Source organism: Mugil cephalus, chromosome 5 (assembly GCF_022458985.1).
Source record: "Mugil cephalus isolate CIBA_MC_2020 chromosome 5, CIBA_Mcephalus_1.1, whole genome shotgun sequence".
NCBI lineage: Eukaryota > Metazoa > Chordata > Actinopteri > Mugiliformes > Mugilidae > Mugil > Mugil cephalus.
The window spans coordinates 3,983,902-4,002,500 of NC_061774.1; the positions used below are offsets into that span (position 1 = coordinate 3,983,902).

Below are 18,599 nucleotides of genomic sequence, written 5' to 3' on the forward strand. Positions count from 1 at the left end.
AACAGAATCAAGGATTGATTCAGACTATATCCATAATTCAAAGTCATAATAAAGAAATCTTTTTATTTCCAAATATTCCAGGGCAGAAAGTGCAGATGCATATCTTCTGCACTTCACCAGTTATTTTCTTTCCTTGTTGTTATTTTTCTATGTACTTTATGTTCTACAACAACAATTGCCTGCCTTGTGTTTGTGCTATGTAGAGTTTTAATTTAATTATATTTCTCATGTTTTGCAATATTTTCCTCAAATGGCCAATTTACTGTGACATTACTGGCTCACAGATGGGAGAATACAGAGTTTTCAAGTGAAAATGGGACTAACCGGATCACTCATCTGTAACCAGACATAAACACATCAGGTGCACAGACTCTGGAGCACACATATCTACAGCATATCATGTACTCTGCATCATTGTCTGTAAGTACAATGTTAGGATTACAGGCCCTGAATCGAAAGTGTGTTTATCTTGCATGAACATTCCCCAGCTTAAATGGAAACACATTCATTTGTTAATGTTTTTTTCACTTTATCTTTTTGAACACAATTATTGAGAGGGAGGACTGGCTCTAAACTGCAACTTTCAGGCCCAGCAGTGTGAAGTAATCAGACTTGTTCCAACATTTTGCTCGTGGTGCCTAATTAGGGTGACCTCGTCAACACTACAAAAGAGATTTATCCACGTCACGTCTTTTTCCGGCGTTCGCAGCGGGATTTCGAGGGGGCAAATACTTGCTGGTTTCACTCAAAAGCAGTCAGATGTGACAGAGCTTAATGGCTTTTTCCACAATCCTCTGTGTTCCTGAGAGTTACTGTTTGTGGCTGGCTTTTCTTTCTTAATTAAACATTTCCAAATTCCCTACTGAAGAAACGAACGTTAAAGTTTCACCCATTAAAAACCTCCTGCTCTCCGCTCTTGTGCTTTCACATCCCGCAGCCAGCAGAAACCTCAGATCAGTTGCTGCCCAGACAAATGGTTAACACATTGCTTAAAGATGTGAATTACCATATTTGGGGGGGAAAAAGTAACATGTTGTCAAACTGTTAGTTCCAGCATAAGCTGCTGCACAGTCATGGGGATATCCAGTCTCTAAGCATGAGCTCAGAGAGTTTTAATCCTGGGCAAACTCAGCAAGCTCACGAGAACGGGTATCAGCAGAGAAAGCCTTAGCAACATGACAATGGATGGATGTGACAGAGACAGAAAGATGCTCTACAGATCCATTACCTTCAGGAAATGGCAGCAAATGTGTTAGAATATGTTTATTCTACATTATGATGCCATGATAAAATATGATTTTTCTTTTTTTTATGAACAAATATAAGCTTTGATTTTTTAGTTCTCACACCATACAACATAATAGGACAGTGACTTACATTGACAATATATCTGATTGTTGCAAGAGTCGCGAGAATATAAAATAGTGCATAGGGATGGGCATCGAGAACCGATTCTTTAAAAGAACTGGTTCCAGCTGGTTCAGTTCAACGATATCTTTAGCCTTCATGCTTATAGATCGCCCCTATCTGTTCTTTTCAAGTCGAATCTTTATGTCCTGGTCCAGAAGGTTGCGGTAACGCCCTTAAATGCTGTTTGCCAACCGCCGTAAAACGAAACAAGAAGAAGAAGAAGACGAAGAAGAAGAAGCCTCATCATTATGTCAACTGAAGCTCACATGACAACAAGGAAGATGCGATGGCAGAGAGACCAAAACAGTCCAAAATGTGGCTTCACTTCACCACAAGGGACTGCAACAGTGCATTGTGCAATTAATACGGTGATTTCAAGTAAGAGCGACAACACGACCAACATGCTGAAGCATTTGTCGATGATGCACAGCATTAAATATGGAGAGAGTCATGTGTTCAGCTATCGTCTCAGCAGAGCTAGTGAGGATCCAGTGAGCATTTTCCTATTTGGTTACTTACACAAGCTCTTGTTTCTTGTTCAAAAACTCAATAAAATTTCTGCCACAAACCACAAACGCCTAACCTTTTACACCAAAAATTCACAGGAGGAATTGGTAAGGGAATTGATAAAGAATTGGATCAATAAGCAGAATCGATGATGGCGTCAATAAGATGTTATTGATGCCCATTCCCAGTAGTGAATGAACAGTACTGTCAGTGAGAACCACAAAGCTAATCTAGACAATAATCAGTGTTTTATGTTCGGAAAAAACAACATATACTTCTAATTATAGAATATGTCAGAAAGCCTATATGCATGGCCATATTTAATAAAAGCTTGATTCTCACAGCTGACCACACCACAAGAAGCAAAAATATCAAAGATAAAATCGTACTTCACAGAGCAGTATGGTTCTTTAAAGGCTTGGACAAGGATTACTGTTAAAATTTCATATACACAGTTCAATCTATCTGTCCCAATGGACTCCATATCATATAACTCTGTTCAGGGTTTTGTGTGTAAAATTATACAAAAGGAAAAGTAATATCTCCAAGATTTTTAATACTTCTCTGAAAAGTAGCAGACGGATTAGATTAGTATAATTCCATTGATACTATGTACAATAGTGTAATACATGTGGATATTAGAATGACACCAAGAATAACCACATCATCTGAAGAAAGAGCATTAACATTTAGATATCCTATTAATACATACAATGAAATGTTTTCACTGCTGTCATTTGTTTCAGGCTTCGTTCCAGTCAATCATCTACATGAATAGTGTCTTAACTCATTGAACATGTGACCTACGTATCTACTTAGGGATGTTTCATTCCCCCTCATTGAACTGTAGAAAATCATTCTCCTGTTAGACTCTGACAGCTAACAGACGACACACTTTAGGTTCTGTTAGCTTGCAATAAGACAAAAGTGAAATTACATTAGCGAGGTCCCATCTCACCAAATTACCGGCCACTGTCATCTGCTATAAAGATTAGGGACGGTGTCTCAGACTGACGGAGGCGATCGGACTGCTGTTCACTGTTTGTCTCGGGTAGCTGCGATGAGCATTTAATTGATCGTGTCAAGGGGTCTATACAGATTTTAGAAGTGCTTGAAACAGTGCTTGACAGTGGATTAAATCTTGCATCGGCCACACTATTTTAACCTATTCCTGATGATCTCTTTGTGTTGTGGCAGAAGGATTTGAATTTGGCCTGTACGTGATGAAGCCAGCTCTTGATTATGGGCTGAATGTTTGGAAAACTTTAGACTTAAATCTGGCTTTGATTAGTATGAGTACTCTTTCACTGCTCCATAAATTATTGTTTGAAATTCTTCTGTAAAGCAAAAAAAATTATTTCATTATGAAGAAACCTGACAATTAATGCTGAAATGTGTTTTTCAGGTTATTTTTCTCTTTCTCCTTTTCTCTTTCTCTTTCATTGTCATGAATTTCAGAGTGCAGCAAATCAGTGGCTCATGGTTACACTCTACAATTTTAATTTCGTACTGATATTCTTATTATCCTTCCACACTGAAACGTTCTTTGATATGTTAACATTTCTAAAGGTTTAGAGAACGGCCGCAACAATATTTCTATGATCATACAGCCTTTGCTGCAGTGGCTATGGGGAAAATACCCTGTCCAGGATGTACCCCACCTCTCGTCCACTGACAACTGGGACAGGCTCCCAGCTGTCAGTGGTAGTATTAGATGAAATGAGATGAATATATTATCAGCTTCTTAACAGCCATGTCTATACCTAGTGGTCACTGTTACACAGAACTCAGTAAATGCATATAACTTTGGGAATGAAGGTTAACTTCTTACCTTACCATCACACAGGTTTGTCCTTATGTCCATATATGAACCAGACAGTTTCTGACATGGACAGCCATCTTCTGTCTTGACACTCAGTTGATGTTGAGTCATCACAGTCTCACTGACCATTATAAATTCCCAAAATATATAAGACTTTTACTTCACCTAGAATAACTCTTCTACGTAGTTGGAGGCAAAATGATTTAGTTTTAGTTTAATCTTAGTTTTTGTGGTTCACATGAGTCGGCCATGTTAAGTGGAAGTTATAGAATTGGCTGAGACTGAATACTGCAGGCTGCTTGATTCATTCGCCGGAGACAAACTTTAATGAGCTGCTGTTAATTTCAGCCTCACTAATGAAGTTGCTGATTAACAGTTTTGGAAAGTTGCTGTAAAGGCTCACTGGGTACATACAAGAACCATTAAAGAAAGAATGTGAGTGGGGTAGAAGAAGTTTGAAGAAGAGTAAGGCTTCCATGTGAATCTGTTGCGGTCTTGACGTGACAGTCAGGGAATGCCATCAACATTCTCTCTTTCTGCAGCTCAGCATGTTTACATTTCATCAAAGATAGTCGCCACATCCAGAACAGAAGTGGCAGCGTGCCTACAGTACTTACACCAAGCTTGCTAATATCTGATATATGGACTCTAGTTCCCTTTGTCAGCAAGTCATCCCAGTAATATTGTGGAAGAGGAAATGCCTCATTAGATTAATTACATTGGAAAACACATATGTACAAATCAATAACCCTGATTAACTTACATTCAATCAATACACATTTACAAGCATCGTGCCAATTTGCTGACCCTGGTACAATGTTTGAGAAATAGCCTGCAACCTCAGGATTACTCAGACATTTCATGTTTACCCTTCAGTCTTACGGCCTCCTCTCTGGTCTTTGTGTAATGAATGTAAATTGGGCAGAGAGTTACTACACTGTAGTATAATGTGTGTTTGCAAAGTATACAGAATGAGGACCTAATCCAAAAAAATCTGCCTAAATGTTGGTTGTGTGCTTTATAAGGTTCCTAACAAGGAAGTCATTCAAATTTAATTCCATCTTCAGATGTATTATATAATCTACATTGGACACATCTGCTGCCAATAGTTGGTGGTAAAGCATTGTGGTACATTTGGCCTGCCACATATTCTTCCTCAAGGGAAGAAAAGTTTTTCTGCATGAGCAGAAATCAAACAGAACACAGTACAATTGTAGTGTGTCGTAGTAGAGCACAGGCTGGTATTGCATATGAAGAATTGATATACAGATATGGGTAATACTTGACTCATATTCAGCACCATTTACTCCCACTGTATCAGCACATAAAAGTTTCACATCGCGGCTGGCGTACTATGGATCTTTTACTATTGAATGCTACCACTCCCCTGACAGAGCTTATGGAAAATTATCCATTAATCAGCTGCAAGAGAAACTGAAAGAGACATCCCTTAATAGTTCTGTCTGGCCCTAATATGGGCTGAATGATTGCAACAAAGGTTCTGCTTATATACATTCTTTAAGTTATGTATGCTCCACAAATAATGTGCTGTTTCAAACAGAAGATGTGAGTTTATTCTGAGAAAATGCCAAGATAGAACCATATGTTATTTAGTTCAGTAGCGAAATGAGCCTATTTTAAGTAAAGATTTAAAGGATGTGAGAGAAACATCGTCTAACAGATTTCTTTCTTCTTCAGTCTGTTCTCAGTTCTCGAGAGGGGTGTACGCCATTTTTGGATTCTACGACAAGAAATCCGTCAACACCATCACGTCGTTTTGTGGGACGCTACATGTCTCCTTCATAACGCCCAGCTTCCCCCTGGATGGAAACCAGCAGTTCATTATCCAGATGCGACCCGATATCAAGGGTCCCCTCCTCAGCCTTATCGAGTACTACAAGTGGGACAAGTTTGCCTATTTGTACGACAGCGATCGAGGTAAGACCATTAAGTAGATGAGGAGCGGTGATTTATATTCCCCCACAAACAAAGTTTCTATGCATTTGTAGAAACTGTAAAAATAATATCCACTGAATGCAGGTAGCACAGCTCAGGTAAACAATATTTTGGTTCATGACAAACAGGTTGTCACATACGATCAACATTAGCACCTCCTGTGTTTGAGAGTCTGTTTTATGTAATATCAAGAGAAAGGGACGCATAGAGTCATCTTTGACACACAGTGGAGATGATAAGCCCTGCAGGGTATGGTTTCCACATTCATGCTTCACTGAGGTGTGTTTGCATTATGCCCTTGATATTATACGAATTCAGATCCAGTCGAAAAGTTGCACCTTGCTCTGCAGAACAAATAATATGTATACTGTCAAAAAATACTTTTCTGTATGTAAATACAAATTAAGTTTGTCATTTGTTTTCGGCTCTACACTGCTTCACAATCAAATGGTAAACTCACATTCACATCTGGGAGCAGTTTTAGCCTCTGGGTCAATGCGTTCAGTAAGAAGATCATTTAATAAAATACCACACTCACGCACATAGACAGACCCACAAACAAATACAAAACACCCAGCTGATTTAAACTACTTAATATCTGGTAACGAGTTGTACCTTAATGTCAAGAACTACCAACCTTTTTGCCCAGTAATCGTATATTGTGACTTGGAAAGAGTGCATGCGGGATAGCACTCATTATTGCATATTGCAAAACATATTACAAATTTGAAATTGTTGCACGGTTTCTGCTGAACCTATGCACCCGTCATTGCAAATCTGTACAAGATCACAGGCTGAATTATTATACTGGATGAAAAATTATCCATCCTGTTATATCCAGACATATTCAAATCTAGTCTGCTCCTATTCTTTGATCCCTTTTCATTAGCAATTCTTTTCTGTTTGACACAGACCTTTTCAAGTCTGTAAATAATATTATATTTCTTGGAGCGGACATTTTCCTTCACTGTCTGAGAGGTTCCAGCTACGGTAAATGTTTCATAAGTGTGTATATTGCAGACTTTTATTGTTTAATTGATCTTGTAATGCTTGAAAACATATAATGGAAGAATGCTGGCTGACTTGAAACTTGAAAAGCACACCATAAAGATGAATGTTAGGGAAGCTTTCAAAAAGCACTTTGGGGTATTTGGTGTTGATGAATGCCCAACGATGGCTTACAAGAACATTTAAATAATACTTTGAGTGGCTTAAGGTGAAATAGGAAATGAACCAGTTCAGAGAAGTTGAATTGCTGCTGTCTGTACATCAGTGTTTAGACAGAACACAGTGTATAGTTTTGGTGGATTTGGAGGGAATTAGTGTGTTTCTTCTCTGTATTACTTTTAACCCCATCGTTTTGCATCACTTAAACTCTCCCTTAGTACCTTTTCAGCCTCACACACTCAAAGCCTTCACTTTATCTACTCCACAGCACCCCAAAGTATAGCGCATACTGTACAATTCCTTCTCATCTCTGTGCTGTGCTTCTCTTCCTCTTCTCCCAGCGTTTATTGCTAAGTCTTCCCAGCCAGTCTTACTCTGACTGACAGCAGGACCAAATACAGCTCCTCTCTCCAAAATCAGAAGCACCAGCTGTTTTAGTTTGTCCCCATGCTAATGCTACCGATAACCTGATGTCTCTACTGTACGTCCACTGTGGCACTAAAGTGGCCTGTTGTGCATATTTCATCAGTGCATGGCTGTCTAATTAGGTCAGTGTGATCCACTCATTCCCATGGCAACCAAAGTGTAGAGAGAGCGGAAGAGAGCGAGAGAGATTCTAAGTGACTGAGCTGGCTGGTAAATGATGCAAGGATGTGTGCGGGGGTGTTTCTCATGGAGGTAAGAGAGAGGAGGCAGTAGAGTTGCCACTGGTTATGATGAATTTTATTAGCACGTTGAGACTAATAGATGAACCATCACTGCCACTGTCAGCTGTTGTCAGTAAGTCGCTTTTGATAATGGATGAATATGCGTGGGCACACCAAGTACTTCTTCAGCTCACTGAATGCTGATGTGTTTTCAGACGGACTTCAGGAAGTACATTTCCCTCCAGATCTTTGGAATGTGTCTAAGATGCGATGAAGCCAAGCTTCATTATCAGAACAAGTTCTTTAGTTAGAGAGGATTTTCACAACAAGAGACCCCACTACAGACCAAGGATTTGTTTTCCTTTCAAATTAATAGTTTTGGCTGTACTTAAAGAGACAATATAAAGAATGCACTTATTTCGTTTCTTGCTTAAATTAAATCAATTTCATAGTGTCTGTATTTTCCAAGTTTTGCCACAAACAGACCATTTTACATTTTTTTTTGTATGGGTTATACATTATGAGATGTTTGGAGTTTGACATTTGGTTGGACCGAGCCATTTATATGTTCTTTCCTGCTTCCAGGATTCCAGGCACCATGTATGATTGCCCACTGCTCACTTGGTTGGGTTCAATGCTGAGAACACATTTCTCATATGTCTGTACAAATATACACGGCAAGTGAAGCTGAGTGCTATTGCTAATGTATATTATGCCCCCGCAATTGTCTTAACTAATATAAATACAGTTTTAGCTAAATGTTACAATAGACATATAATGATAATAGCACTGCAGGCAATCTTTTTTTTCAATCAAACAGGTTCTATTACTTTATACCACCTGATTTAAGTGATGCCTCAATTAAAATTATTCAATAAAGCAAGGAGGAAACCTGGGGGAATGATGTTGGACCTTTACTGTAATGAATAAGTGAGAATAGCTTGGGGCAAGGAGATGATAGTTAATACGATGATGCTTGTAGGTATTGGATTGATTTTCTCTATGTAATTTTTATAGGCCTGTTCTAGCCTCATTTAAATAGTTTTACATAATATTTCACTAATGCTCATAAATTCCTATACTCATTAAGGTATTTTAGATATATGACCATGTGTGAGACAAAAATGTATCTTCTCACTGAATTATAAGCTATGGCTCAATGTCACTCATTACAGATATATCTGTCAGTTTCCTGATTAGCAAAATGCTACTTTGCACTACTTTGTACCTTTTAATTTCAGGACATTTTAAAAGTAAATAAGTCACCTAACATCTTTGATTTCCACTGCAGTGGATGACATAATCAATTTATCCACCTCACTGCTACAATGTGATTGGCCCAATACATTCTGAGTTTGATTGAGCTGATTTGAGATGATTTTGTGGCATTAACTCTTGTGAACATTTGAAACTGATATTGGATGCTGGGTATTTTTGTTATTTAATGCTCAGCAGTAATGCCTTGTCAGTAACTTCCTATGTCATTACATTCTTGAATAAGATCAGTGAAAATGAAAGCAATTCGACAATGGTCAAGTGTTATATAATATAATTGTAATTAAACCTTGATCAAAGTTAATTCAGAATCAGCAATTACTTCAACATTTTGCTGTAGTTCTTTATTCATATTCATTAGAAGTCACTATGAATTCTAATGATCTCATTTAATAACCATCTGTAAAACTGTCGATTCTAAGAACATCATGATGACCTTCCTCTAACTATGATATATAATTCATTCAGACAAAACTGCTAGTCCCCATTTTGCTCACCATTGCCATAAAACCGCTGCCGCGTCGCATGAAATTGATTACATCTGTAATTCACCTCACGAGTCGGAATGAAACACTCAACCCTTTTATCAAAGCACTCTCTAACTGCCCTCTGCAGACCAGGGATCAATATCAGCAAAGATTCAACAGTGAAACAAGATAGGGAGGGCGATGGGAATATACTGTAAGATCAAATGGACGCTATAGCCTTTACCAGATAGCACTTGGACAGCTGCTACGTGTAACTGAATTACTGAGACTCAGCAGCTGGGCCTGTTCTTTATTAAATTCCTTTGTTCTGTTGGTTTGGTAATGACTGCGGTAAACAATGTGGCCCATGCAAGTGGTCCTATGTGATGGTATTGTTGTATATTACATGAACTTTATCCTCCGTCCGATCATGAAATTAGTAGAAGAAGCTAAACAAGCATTATTATTTCATTTTTACGTTGTTCAATTAAAAGCTCAAGAACAGCTGAGCTGGTGGATCTTCAGTAAAGATTGTTTTATCATTAACGGCACTCTGAAAAACATACAATCAGTGCAGCAAGGTTTTGTTATTGATGCAGTCAAGTGTATTGTTAGGCCCATTTTCCTCCCACAGGTTCATGCCAGAACACCCATGACTCATCTTGATGAGCTCTTTACATAAGGCACAGAGTCGATGGAAAACCTGAATAAATAGACGGTGAATGTAGCCTGTCTGCAATAAAAGAACCACTGAAGAGCTTTTGTGTGCCACGTAATTTGTTTTTCTTTCTTTCTGCTTCTGCAATTGGTTTGTGCCTCATTGCTTTGACTTCTCCCGACTGTGGTTACTTTTGAAATTTGCCTGTGACTCTGCTAATAATGAGTCCACAAAATGGCGTGAGGCCAAATATATTTCAGAGATTGTTGGAGGACTAGTTTTAACACGTGCATTGAAAAAGAGATAGATTAAGTTATTATTTTCCTGCTGCAATTAAAGGTTTTCTTAACCATTTGTGAGGAGAGAAAATCAAAGATGTTCCCAACAACACGTATTAATGCTAAGGGTAGTTGCGGGTCAAACTGAGAGTATGAAAAATTATTTAACTCTACATCTATTCTATCCTCAGGCCTGACAACGCTGCAGGTTGTACTGGATACAGCAGCAGAGAAGAAGTGGCAGGTGACAGCCATCAATGTGGGGAATCTGAAAGATGAGAGAAAGGATGAGGCCTACCGCTCACTGTTCCAGGATCTGGAGAACAAGAAAGAGAGGAGGGTGATCCTGGACTGTGAACAGGACAAAGTGAAAGACATTATGGATCAGGTATTATGGAGCTAGAAACTGACATGCTTTGCGTTGGTTTCATAGGCATCATGAATGTTGTTTGTAAATCCAGTAAAAACTGTATTAGTAGGTGATTGATTGTTTCAGAACAGCTGCTGACATTAAAGGAAATGCCAACAACCCCATTGTCCTTTAGTTACTCTTGTAGGACAAAAGCAATGTTCCGTTGAAGTATGTGCATTTGGTAGAGCACTTAAAAAAACAACATTGTCACATGGACCCAGCAGTCCAGCATAAGTACAATGGCACCATAACAATTACACCAACTGTTCATTTAGTGTAAACAGACCCGCAATTAAAGGAAGAACAACTGCACAAATACAGGCTATTTTTACTCCACCTTCTACCCGCAGGAGATGCTTATCGATCAGCATTTAAATCATGCAGATGTCTGTTTAACCTAATGCTGAGTGAAATCAATGTCTACAGCCTCTTTGCCTCTTTATCAGGTGGACATTTCTTGCTTTGTGTCAAAGACATTTAATTTTAAGATACAAGATGTTATTATTGAAATCTGCTTCAGGTAGAAGCGCTGACAAACAGAGGTGCCATTCAAATGTGCCCTTAATGTGAGCTGCTGAAGTGGTGCCTAGGATATTTAGGCCAGTCTTTTTTTCTCTGCTGATAAGAGAAATGGCTCGATATCTCTGTCTAGCAGTATCTGTGACTGTAAATGCAGACTTTTTCTCAGTGGCTAAGACAGTCAGCCAGTTCCTGTTGATAGTGGCAAATTCAAATGTCTGAATATAGTGGTAGATTTGCATAGTACGCATTGAACCTTTAAGATCTGTATAATTGTCTTATCTATGGCTATCAACCTCTCGGTGTATTATAGATTCAGAATGTCAGTTTTACAGAATAACAGAGACAAAATATCATCCCTTGAAATAGCTGGCAGTCACATTAAAACTGTGTTGGGCAAATATAGCACAGGGACTTGGTCCAAAGGTTTTATTAAGCTGTCTTATTTAATCAAGACTTATTTATGTAATCCATTCGGGACATTTTGTAGTTTGTTGTGTAATATGTGTCTCATAATCCTACAGGTCATCACTATTGGTAGACATGTTAAAGGCTACCACTACATCATAGCAAATCTGGTAAGTTTAAAAAACCTCTACACATTTTTAACATTGTATAATCATAAGTAATTTCTCTTTGATGCAGTGATGCCAGCTATAACAAATGTGTTTGCAATGCCTCCAGGGTTTCGTTGATGGGGACCTCTCCAAAATTCAGTACGGTGGAGCCAATGTTTCAGGCTTTCAGATTGTTGATTTCGACGATCCTTTGGTTTCCAAATTCGACCAGCGATGGGAGGCCCTGGAAGAAAAGGAGTACCCGGGTGCCGACAGCAAAATCAGGGTGAGCTCATATAAATGATAACAGAATGTACGGCCAACATTTTGTACCTTCAGAATTGTTGATTCAAGCTATCTTTGTAAGTGTGGCAGCAATGCTGTAACATTTCCTATCTCTCACACTGCACACACTGTTTACATTATTAAACACATCCCTGAGTAAAGATTCTTACGCACTATTAAACTAACACACACGTACTGTAAGTGCTAACATTTTTGTATTTGAGTCACATTGTTTTATATATATATTTCATTTAAATGACATCGATCAGATGTTGTATTGGTACTTGCTACTGCTTAAGGTGGTCCTTACATTTAAACAATGCAGAGTTTCCACTCAAAACACTTGGGAATTTTAATCCCCTGAACTTTTTCAAGGAAGTAAAAAAGTGCTTAAATGGGCTGGCCCCAGATGTGGTTCATCAGAAAGACAGAAAACTGTCGAACAATAAAAACAGGTGCAATTAAGCAGAACTATAAAATCCCAAAGTGCAGAACCAAATCTGGGCAATCATCATTCTCGGTTTCAACTTCGGTTTAAGCAGCAGCAGACATGTGAACATTAATATTTTTTTTTTAACATCAGCCAGATATGTCAACTTGTTGTTTAATGTACATCTTATAAAGATTTATTTAATCTTCCTTTGTGTCATGTGTGTAAATAGCTTTACTATACTGTTGTAATTGCCTTATTGTATTTAAAAGCCTGGCCAGGGACACAGATTGCAGATTACCAGAAGCTTGAGGTGCTATATACATCCCATTTTCCCAATTGTTTGTGGCAATGTTGTATGTATTGCCCGTCTGTGGTGTGTATACATCTGAATATTGGCCAAATCCTGAAATATGTAAAAGCGAGGTGTTTTGTTTTTTAGACGTAGTTGTGGAATCATGTAATGTAGTTGTGAAAGCATGTGAAGTTTGGAAACTGCAACAACAGTAAGAAGGCAATTTTGATTTGCTGCTTTGAAAATAGTGTCACTGAGACAAAATGAGAAAATAAATAGGCAGTAGTATCAAAGCAGATTCAAAAGGACCAAAATGCAACACTCAAAGTTTTATAGTTGACCAATGAGAAATGTTCAGTTTTGCAAACTGCAGCCCCAAAGTTTTTTTACTACCCCCTGAGCAGTATTTTTTTGTTGGGTAAAATTGTGGAATAACCTTAATATATACCCCTGTCCCTGTGGTGAAAAGCCCTAAGAACCTAGAAGTAAGTTCCTGCAGAGAAACATGTCAGCACTTTAACAGAGCTAATATCCACCTCTTCATATGGCAACCCAGAAATACTAAATTTAAATTGAACATTTCAGGCATCATCAAAAATATTCTTTCACCTCCTATCTAAAAAAGGATTTTGTTCAAGATCTTTTATGGTCACACCTGAAAGTGGTTCACATCTAGGTCAAAATCCTGCTGACATTTACAAAACAGAACAAACTTTTATGAAACATTAAAAGAGCACCGGCATCAAATGTTTAATATCTCTCTAATTAGGACAAGATGTCTAAATAACAAGACAGATAATGAGCGGGAGGAGTGGTGAGGAACCAGAGCTTCAGAGGAGGATAATTTATTTACAAAGTGGCTCATGGTGGTCAACCTCATTTATTCCATGGGTGAATTTAAGGTTAGAACTGACGTTTGAAGCCTCTTATGTCAACTAATTATACTAAAAGTTAATGAAGCAAGGGTGAGCTCAAGATCTTTGGTTTGACTTGCGGCAGTGACCTGACAGTTCCAAAATAGATTGCCTCAAACCACTGCAGGAGAAAATTTAGATGCACGGGTGTTGTTAAGACAAGTCCCAAAGACAGCTGCAGCAAAGCAAAGCTCATTTCTGCTAATTAAGACTGCACAGAATTGCCCAAATGGAATGTGATTGTTATGAAATATTTGCACTCAGTAAAGAAAGACATTTAGAATACAAATTGTGCTGACTGTCTCACCACTGTTAGGCTTTGGGGCTCTCTCATCTCTCCAGTGTCCTTTGGCACAGATAAATGGCTGACCAACTATACTATTAAATACAGTATTTTATGTGCTTTTGTATTAGTATGTAAACATTTTACTTCTCTCACTTTATGGCATTTTCTAAAGAAGAGATGATTATTGTTGTTATCAGCTTCAAACCAATTCATTGTAATAAAGACATACAATGTATTTTTGAAAGACTTTATTTTGCTTACTTCTGGTAACATGCCATTTCAGTTTCATTTTGGGGCATGTTTCAACTGATACAGAGAAAGACTTTTACAATTCATTAGTCCTCAGACCAATCTTCCCAAATTGACTGAACTAAAAGATCTTACCTGGGGCATAATCCATTCTCAACACAGCTACTCACGACCATCTTTACTACACAAAAGAATTGGTGGGTGTAAGAAAGTTTGAGCTGTCAAGCTAGCTGGGGACTAAAATTGATAAAATACTGCCAGATTAAGGGAACGTTAGTGTGGTGATGAACATAAAGTAGGCTGGGAAGAGTGGAGTTCCTAAATAAATGACAGTCTGTAATCTTACCCCTTCCTCCTTAGTACACATCAGCGTTGACGTACGACGCTGTGCAGGTGATGACAGAAGCCTTCCGATACCTACACAAACAGCGCATTGACTTCACCAGGAGGGCCAACAATGGTGACTGCCTGGCCAATCCCGCTGTGCCTTGGGCTCAGGGAGTAGAGATTGAGCGTGCACTGAAACAGGTAAGTCACCACTTTTGTTGGTGAATACTTGTTACCATGGTAACAGCAGCTCATGTCTTGTGACTGCTCACAGACAGAAAGGGAGGGAGTAGGTTCAGATAAATCTGCTAAAGACTCATGTTTTCACCATGCATGTGTGCGCAATGAAATCTAATCCTCAGAAGAGAAACTGTAGTCTACGTACAGATGTTCCTTAAGCCTTAATTCATAGCAAGACTAGCTTCACACCTCCTGAGAAATGTGGCACAACACTCAAAGTGAGGTAAAAGTGAAAACTGTTTCTCTCTGTATGTTGTTTTTTTTAGAATTCAAATTTAGACTCAATATTTAAATCTTACCTCACCAAATCACTACGAATGTTTTGATTCCACATTTAGAGCCATAATGCTTTTACTACTTTTGTGTTTCTATTTATTCTTTTAAATTTGGTGCACTGACTATAGAGTATTTTTAATTTCGTTGTACTTGAGACAATGACAATAAAGATCTGTTCTATACTATTCTATGAAATTACATGATCAGTATTGCCCTCATTATCTCAAGACATAAATGTAATACCTGTGGTGCAACACTGCTGGTTCAGAATTCTTCTTCAATTTCCACAAGTCCTCAAAGATTTCTTTCCTTTTATCTGTTTCATCTCCACTGACTTATTCGCTAGAACTTGAGAAAAGTCCCTGAACTATTCATGTGAGACACAGTAGAAGGATTGTCCACAACAGACAATCAAAACTCTATCAAGGGAGATTTTTTTTTGTCACACATCATGCAAATCAATCTGCCCAACGTGGTGTCTCTCAGTTTATTCAGTGCATATGAAATCCATTCATCATTTCTGTTAGACCTTAAGGATGCACAGGGTGTGTTTTAATTTAAAAAAAAAAAAAAAACATTGCTTTAACACAACTGTGCTTGCATGAAAGCCCCTTCCTGTCTTGGCACTTAAGTTGTATAAGTTGGCTGCCAATAACCAAAAGAGAAGAATGTTTTTAAAGTATTTCATCACATGCTGTGTCTATGCTGTGGATTCCTCTCCAATCTGTTTCATTATGTCTTTCTGCTGCTTTGGAGCTCAGCACAGAATCCCATTTGAAATCATTTAGGATCATGGCATTAGCTTTGTAGAAGAAAGAAGAGTAACAGGGAGCAAAGCACACTTTTCACTGATCCCTCCCGAGATCTTGGGAAAGGAAGCTTAGGCCCATCAAGACCTCAAAAGACACTAACCTAGGACAAACATTTTTGTAGAAAGGTTTCTGAGGACTGTATTGAGTCAAGTGAAGAAAATGTGAATGCTCTTTGTGGCCAAAAAAATAAAAAAGGCACAGGATCACGCTGGACACGTAAACTTATATGATGATAAAAATGACATTAAACAACCAAGATATCTTATGGTCTTATGGACAAGAGAGAACTCTCCCAAATCCAGAGACAACAGTGCCAGTTCGCATTCATTCAGTCTTTTCTTACAGTTACACATCAATCCACATCCAACATGCAGCCGGTCGAAATGCTATGTTCACGAGAGCATTGTGAAAATGAAGTTTGACGATGCAATTCTGATTTTCTGTCTTAAAGGTTCGTGTGGAAGGCCTAACAGGGAACATCCAGTTTGATCAACACGGCAAGAGAGTCAATTACTCAGTGAATATAATGGAACTAAAAAGCAACGGGCCTGTAAAAGTAAGTTTCTGAATGGTTTTCTTCATCAGAAATGCATACATGTAATTCAGTGAACATATAGCTTCTATAAATTGCATGTGGAAGTTTAACCAAAAGCAACATCAGGATCTATAGTTGAGGATAAGATAATAAATAAAATAATAATAATACACTGCATAGATAATTAAGGTTTACAACTGTTCTTTTCTTCCAACAGATTGGATACTGGAATGAAGTTGACAAAATGGCTGTCACCAAATCTGATGTCTTTACAAATGACACAACAGGAATGGAAAACAAAACAGTCATCGTCACCACGATCTTGGTAAATATTATATTAAATCACTGCACAACTCATTGTCATTATAGTGTTTTCCTTCTGACTTTACATATTATCACAGGAACGCACACCTTAACATTAGCTCTTTACATCACTTTATACAACACTGTGCTTTTATTGAATCACACAATAGTTATAGTTTTGCACAAAGTTGCAAAACTACAGTGACACAGTGTCACTGTAGTTTTGCAACTTTGTGCCTTTGTGTCACAAAGTGAAGTCACTTTGTTTTTCATTTTGTGTTCATAATGAATGATTTTTCCATTTTAATTTGAAGCTCTTGTGCTAAACAGTGTTTTCTGTCTGTGTCTCTGTCCTTCAGGAAGCTCCGTATGTAATGCTGAAAAAGAACGCTGACCTTTTCGTAGACAATGACCGCTACGAGGGCTACTGTGTAGATCTGGCTGCAGAGATAGCGAAGCACTGCGGCTTCAAATATCAACTGAAAATAGTGGGGGATGGGAAGTATGGAGCTAGAGATGCAGAAACCAAGATCTGGAATGGGATGGTTGGAGAGTTAGTGTATGGGGTGAGTTCATCTGTTCAACTTGAGTAGATTGCTATAGTTTCCTCATTGACAGCATAGAGTTACTTACTGTATCTTAAAAGTACTGTTTTAATTCCAAAATCTTTTTTATCCAAAACATTTTTATCTTGTTACCTTTGGTCTAATAGAAAGCGGACATTGCTGTGGCTCCTTTGACAATCACACTGGTACGAGAGGAGGTGATAGACTTCTCCAAGCCCTTCATGTCTCTGGGAATCTCCATCATGATAAAGAAGCCTCAAAAATCTAAACCTGGAGTCTTCTCTTTCCTGGATCCCCTGGCTTATGAGATCTGGATGTGCATTGTTTTTGCCTACATTGGTGTCAGCGTGGTGCTGTTCCTGGTCAGCCGCTTCAGCCCCTATGAGTGGCACACTGAGGAGTATGAGGACGGGCAGATCCAGACCAATGAGTCGACTAATGAGTTTGGCATATTCAACAGCCTCTGGTTTTCCCTGGGAGCGTTCATGCGTCAAGGCTGTGACATCTCACCTAGGTGGGTTGGAAAAATCAACAGCTGCCATGTTGATGGTGATTTAATTAGACAAGCATACTTCAATGTTAATTGGATTTCGTTTCTAATACTTTCTACCTTTAGTCAATATTGCATGTCTAGAAGTTGGGTGGGTTATCATATCTAAAGGAAATTATTATGCTTATTGAATTCAGTATTAACATTTGAATATAGATATTTAACAACTTGTGAGTGTGGACACTAGTTCAATTCTGTTGTTGTTATATTGTGCTACATTTACAATGTTATGGAAGGAAGCTTGGATTTTAGTAGTCCGGATTTTACTGCACACAAATGTTAGTAACCTATAAATCAAATCACAAAGGGGAACACGTGCTGCTGTGCAGTGGCTTCATTTGTAGATAGTATCACTTTTAGCTTTTGGAAGAAACACGTTTAATGCATCACATCTTAACAATTCTCGTGTTCTTTAATTATTCACAAGTGTTGGCTTCAGAACACGAAAATCATTTCTTCAAAGTTTAGGAATCTTTAATAAAAAACAAACATACAGTACACTCAAGTGAATATTTGTTTCTTTTATTCTTTTTCCTCTCCTATACAACAGATCTCTCTCTGGGCGTATTGTTGGCGGCGTGTGGTGGTTTTTCACTTTAATCATCATCTCCTCCTACACGGCTAACCTGGCTGCTTTTCTGACTGTCGAGAGGATGGTATCTCCCATTGAGAGTGCAGAGGACCTGGCTAAACAGACTGAGATAGCTTATGGAACTCTGGACTCTGGTTCCACTAAAGAGTTTTTTAGGGTAAGACATGTTCTAATGCTATTCTAAAGCTATAGTAACAACTCTCCTTCATATTATGAAAATATTAGACTAAGACTTAGAAAGACTTGTGCAGCTTGGCCTGTAGC

General features: G+C 38.3%; 1 protein-coding gene across 6 annotated transcripts in view; it reads left to right on the forward strand.

Moving 5' to 3' along the window:
* The window catches only part of gria2b (glutamate receptor, ionotropic, AMPA 2b), a 41,587-nt gene that overhangs the window by 16,248 nt on the left and 6,740 nt on the right, over positions 1-18,599 (forward strand). For all 6 annotated transcript variants that reach the window (XR_007112799.1, XM_047584601.1, XM_047584602.1 and 3 more), the window contains exons 3-12: positions 5,438-5,677; positions 10,379-10,575; positions 11,643-11,696; positions 11,803-11,961; positions 14,495-14,662; positions 16,241-16,345; positions 16,542-16,649; positions 16,987-17,193; positions 17,340-17,707; positions 18,294-18,492. Coding sequence is in view for 5 of the 6 variants with exons in the window: in XM_047584601.1 (XP_047440557.1) it covers positions 5,438-5,677; positions 10,379-10,575; positions 11,643-11,696; positions 11,803-11,961; positions 14,495-14,662; positions 16,241-16,345; positions 16,542-16,649; positions 16,987-17,193; positions 17,340-17,707; positions 18,294-18,492 (1,805 nt within the window). In the remaining variant the exon portion in view is untranslated. The remainder of the gene's footprint in view (positions 1-5,437; positions 5,678-10,378; positions 10,576-11,642; positions 11,697-11,802; positions 11,962-14,494; positions 14,663-16,240; positions 16,346-16,541; positions 16,650-16,986; positions 17,194-17,339; positions 17,708-18,293; positions 18,493-18,599) is intronic.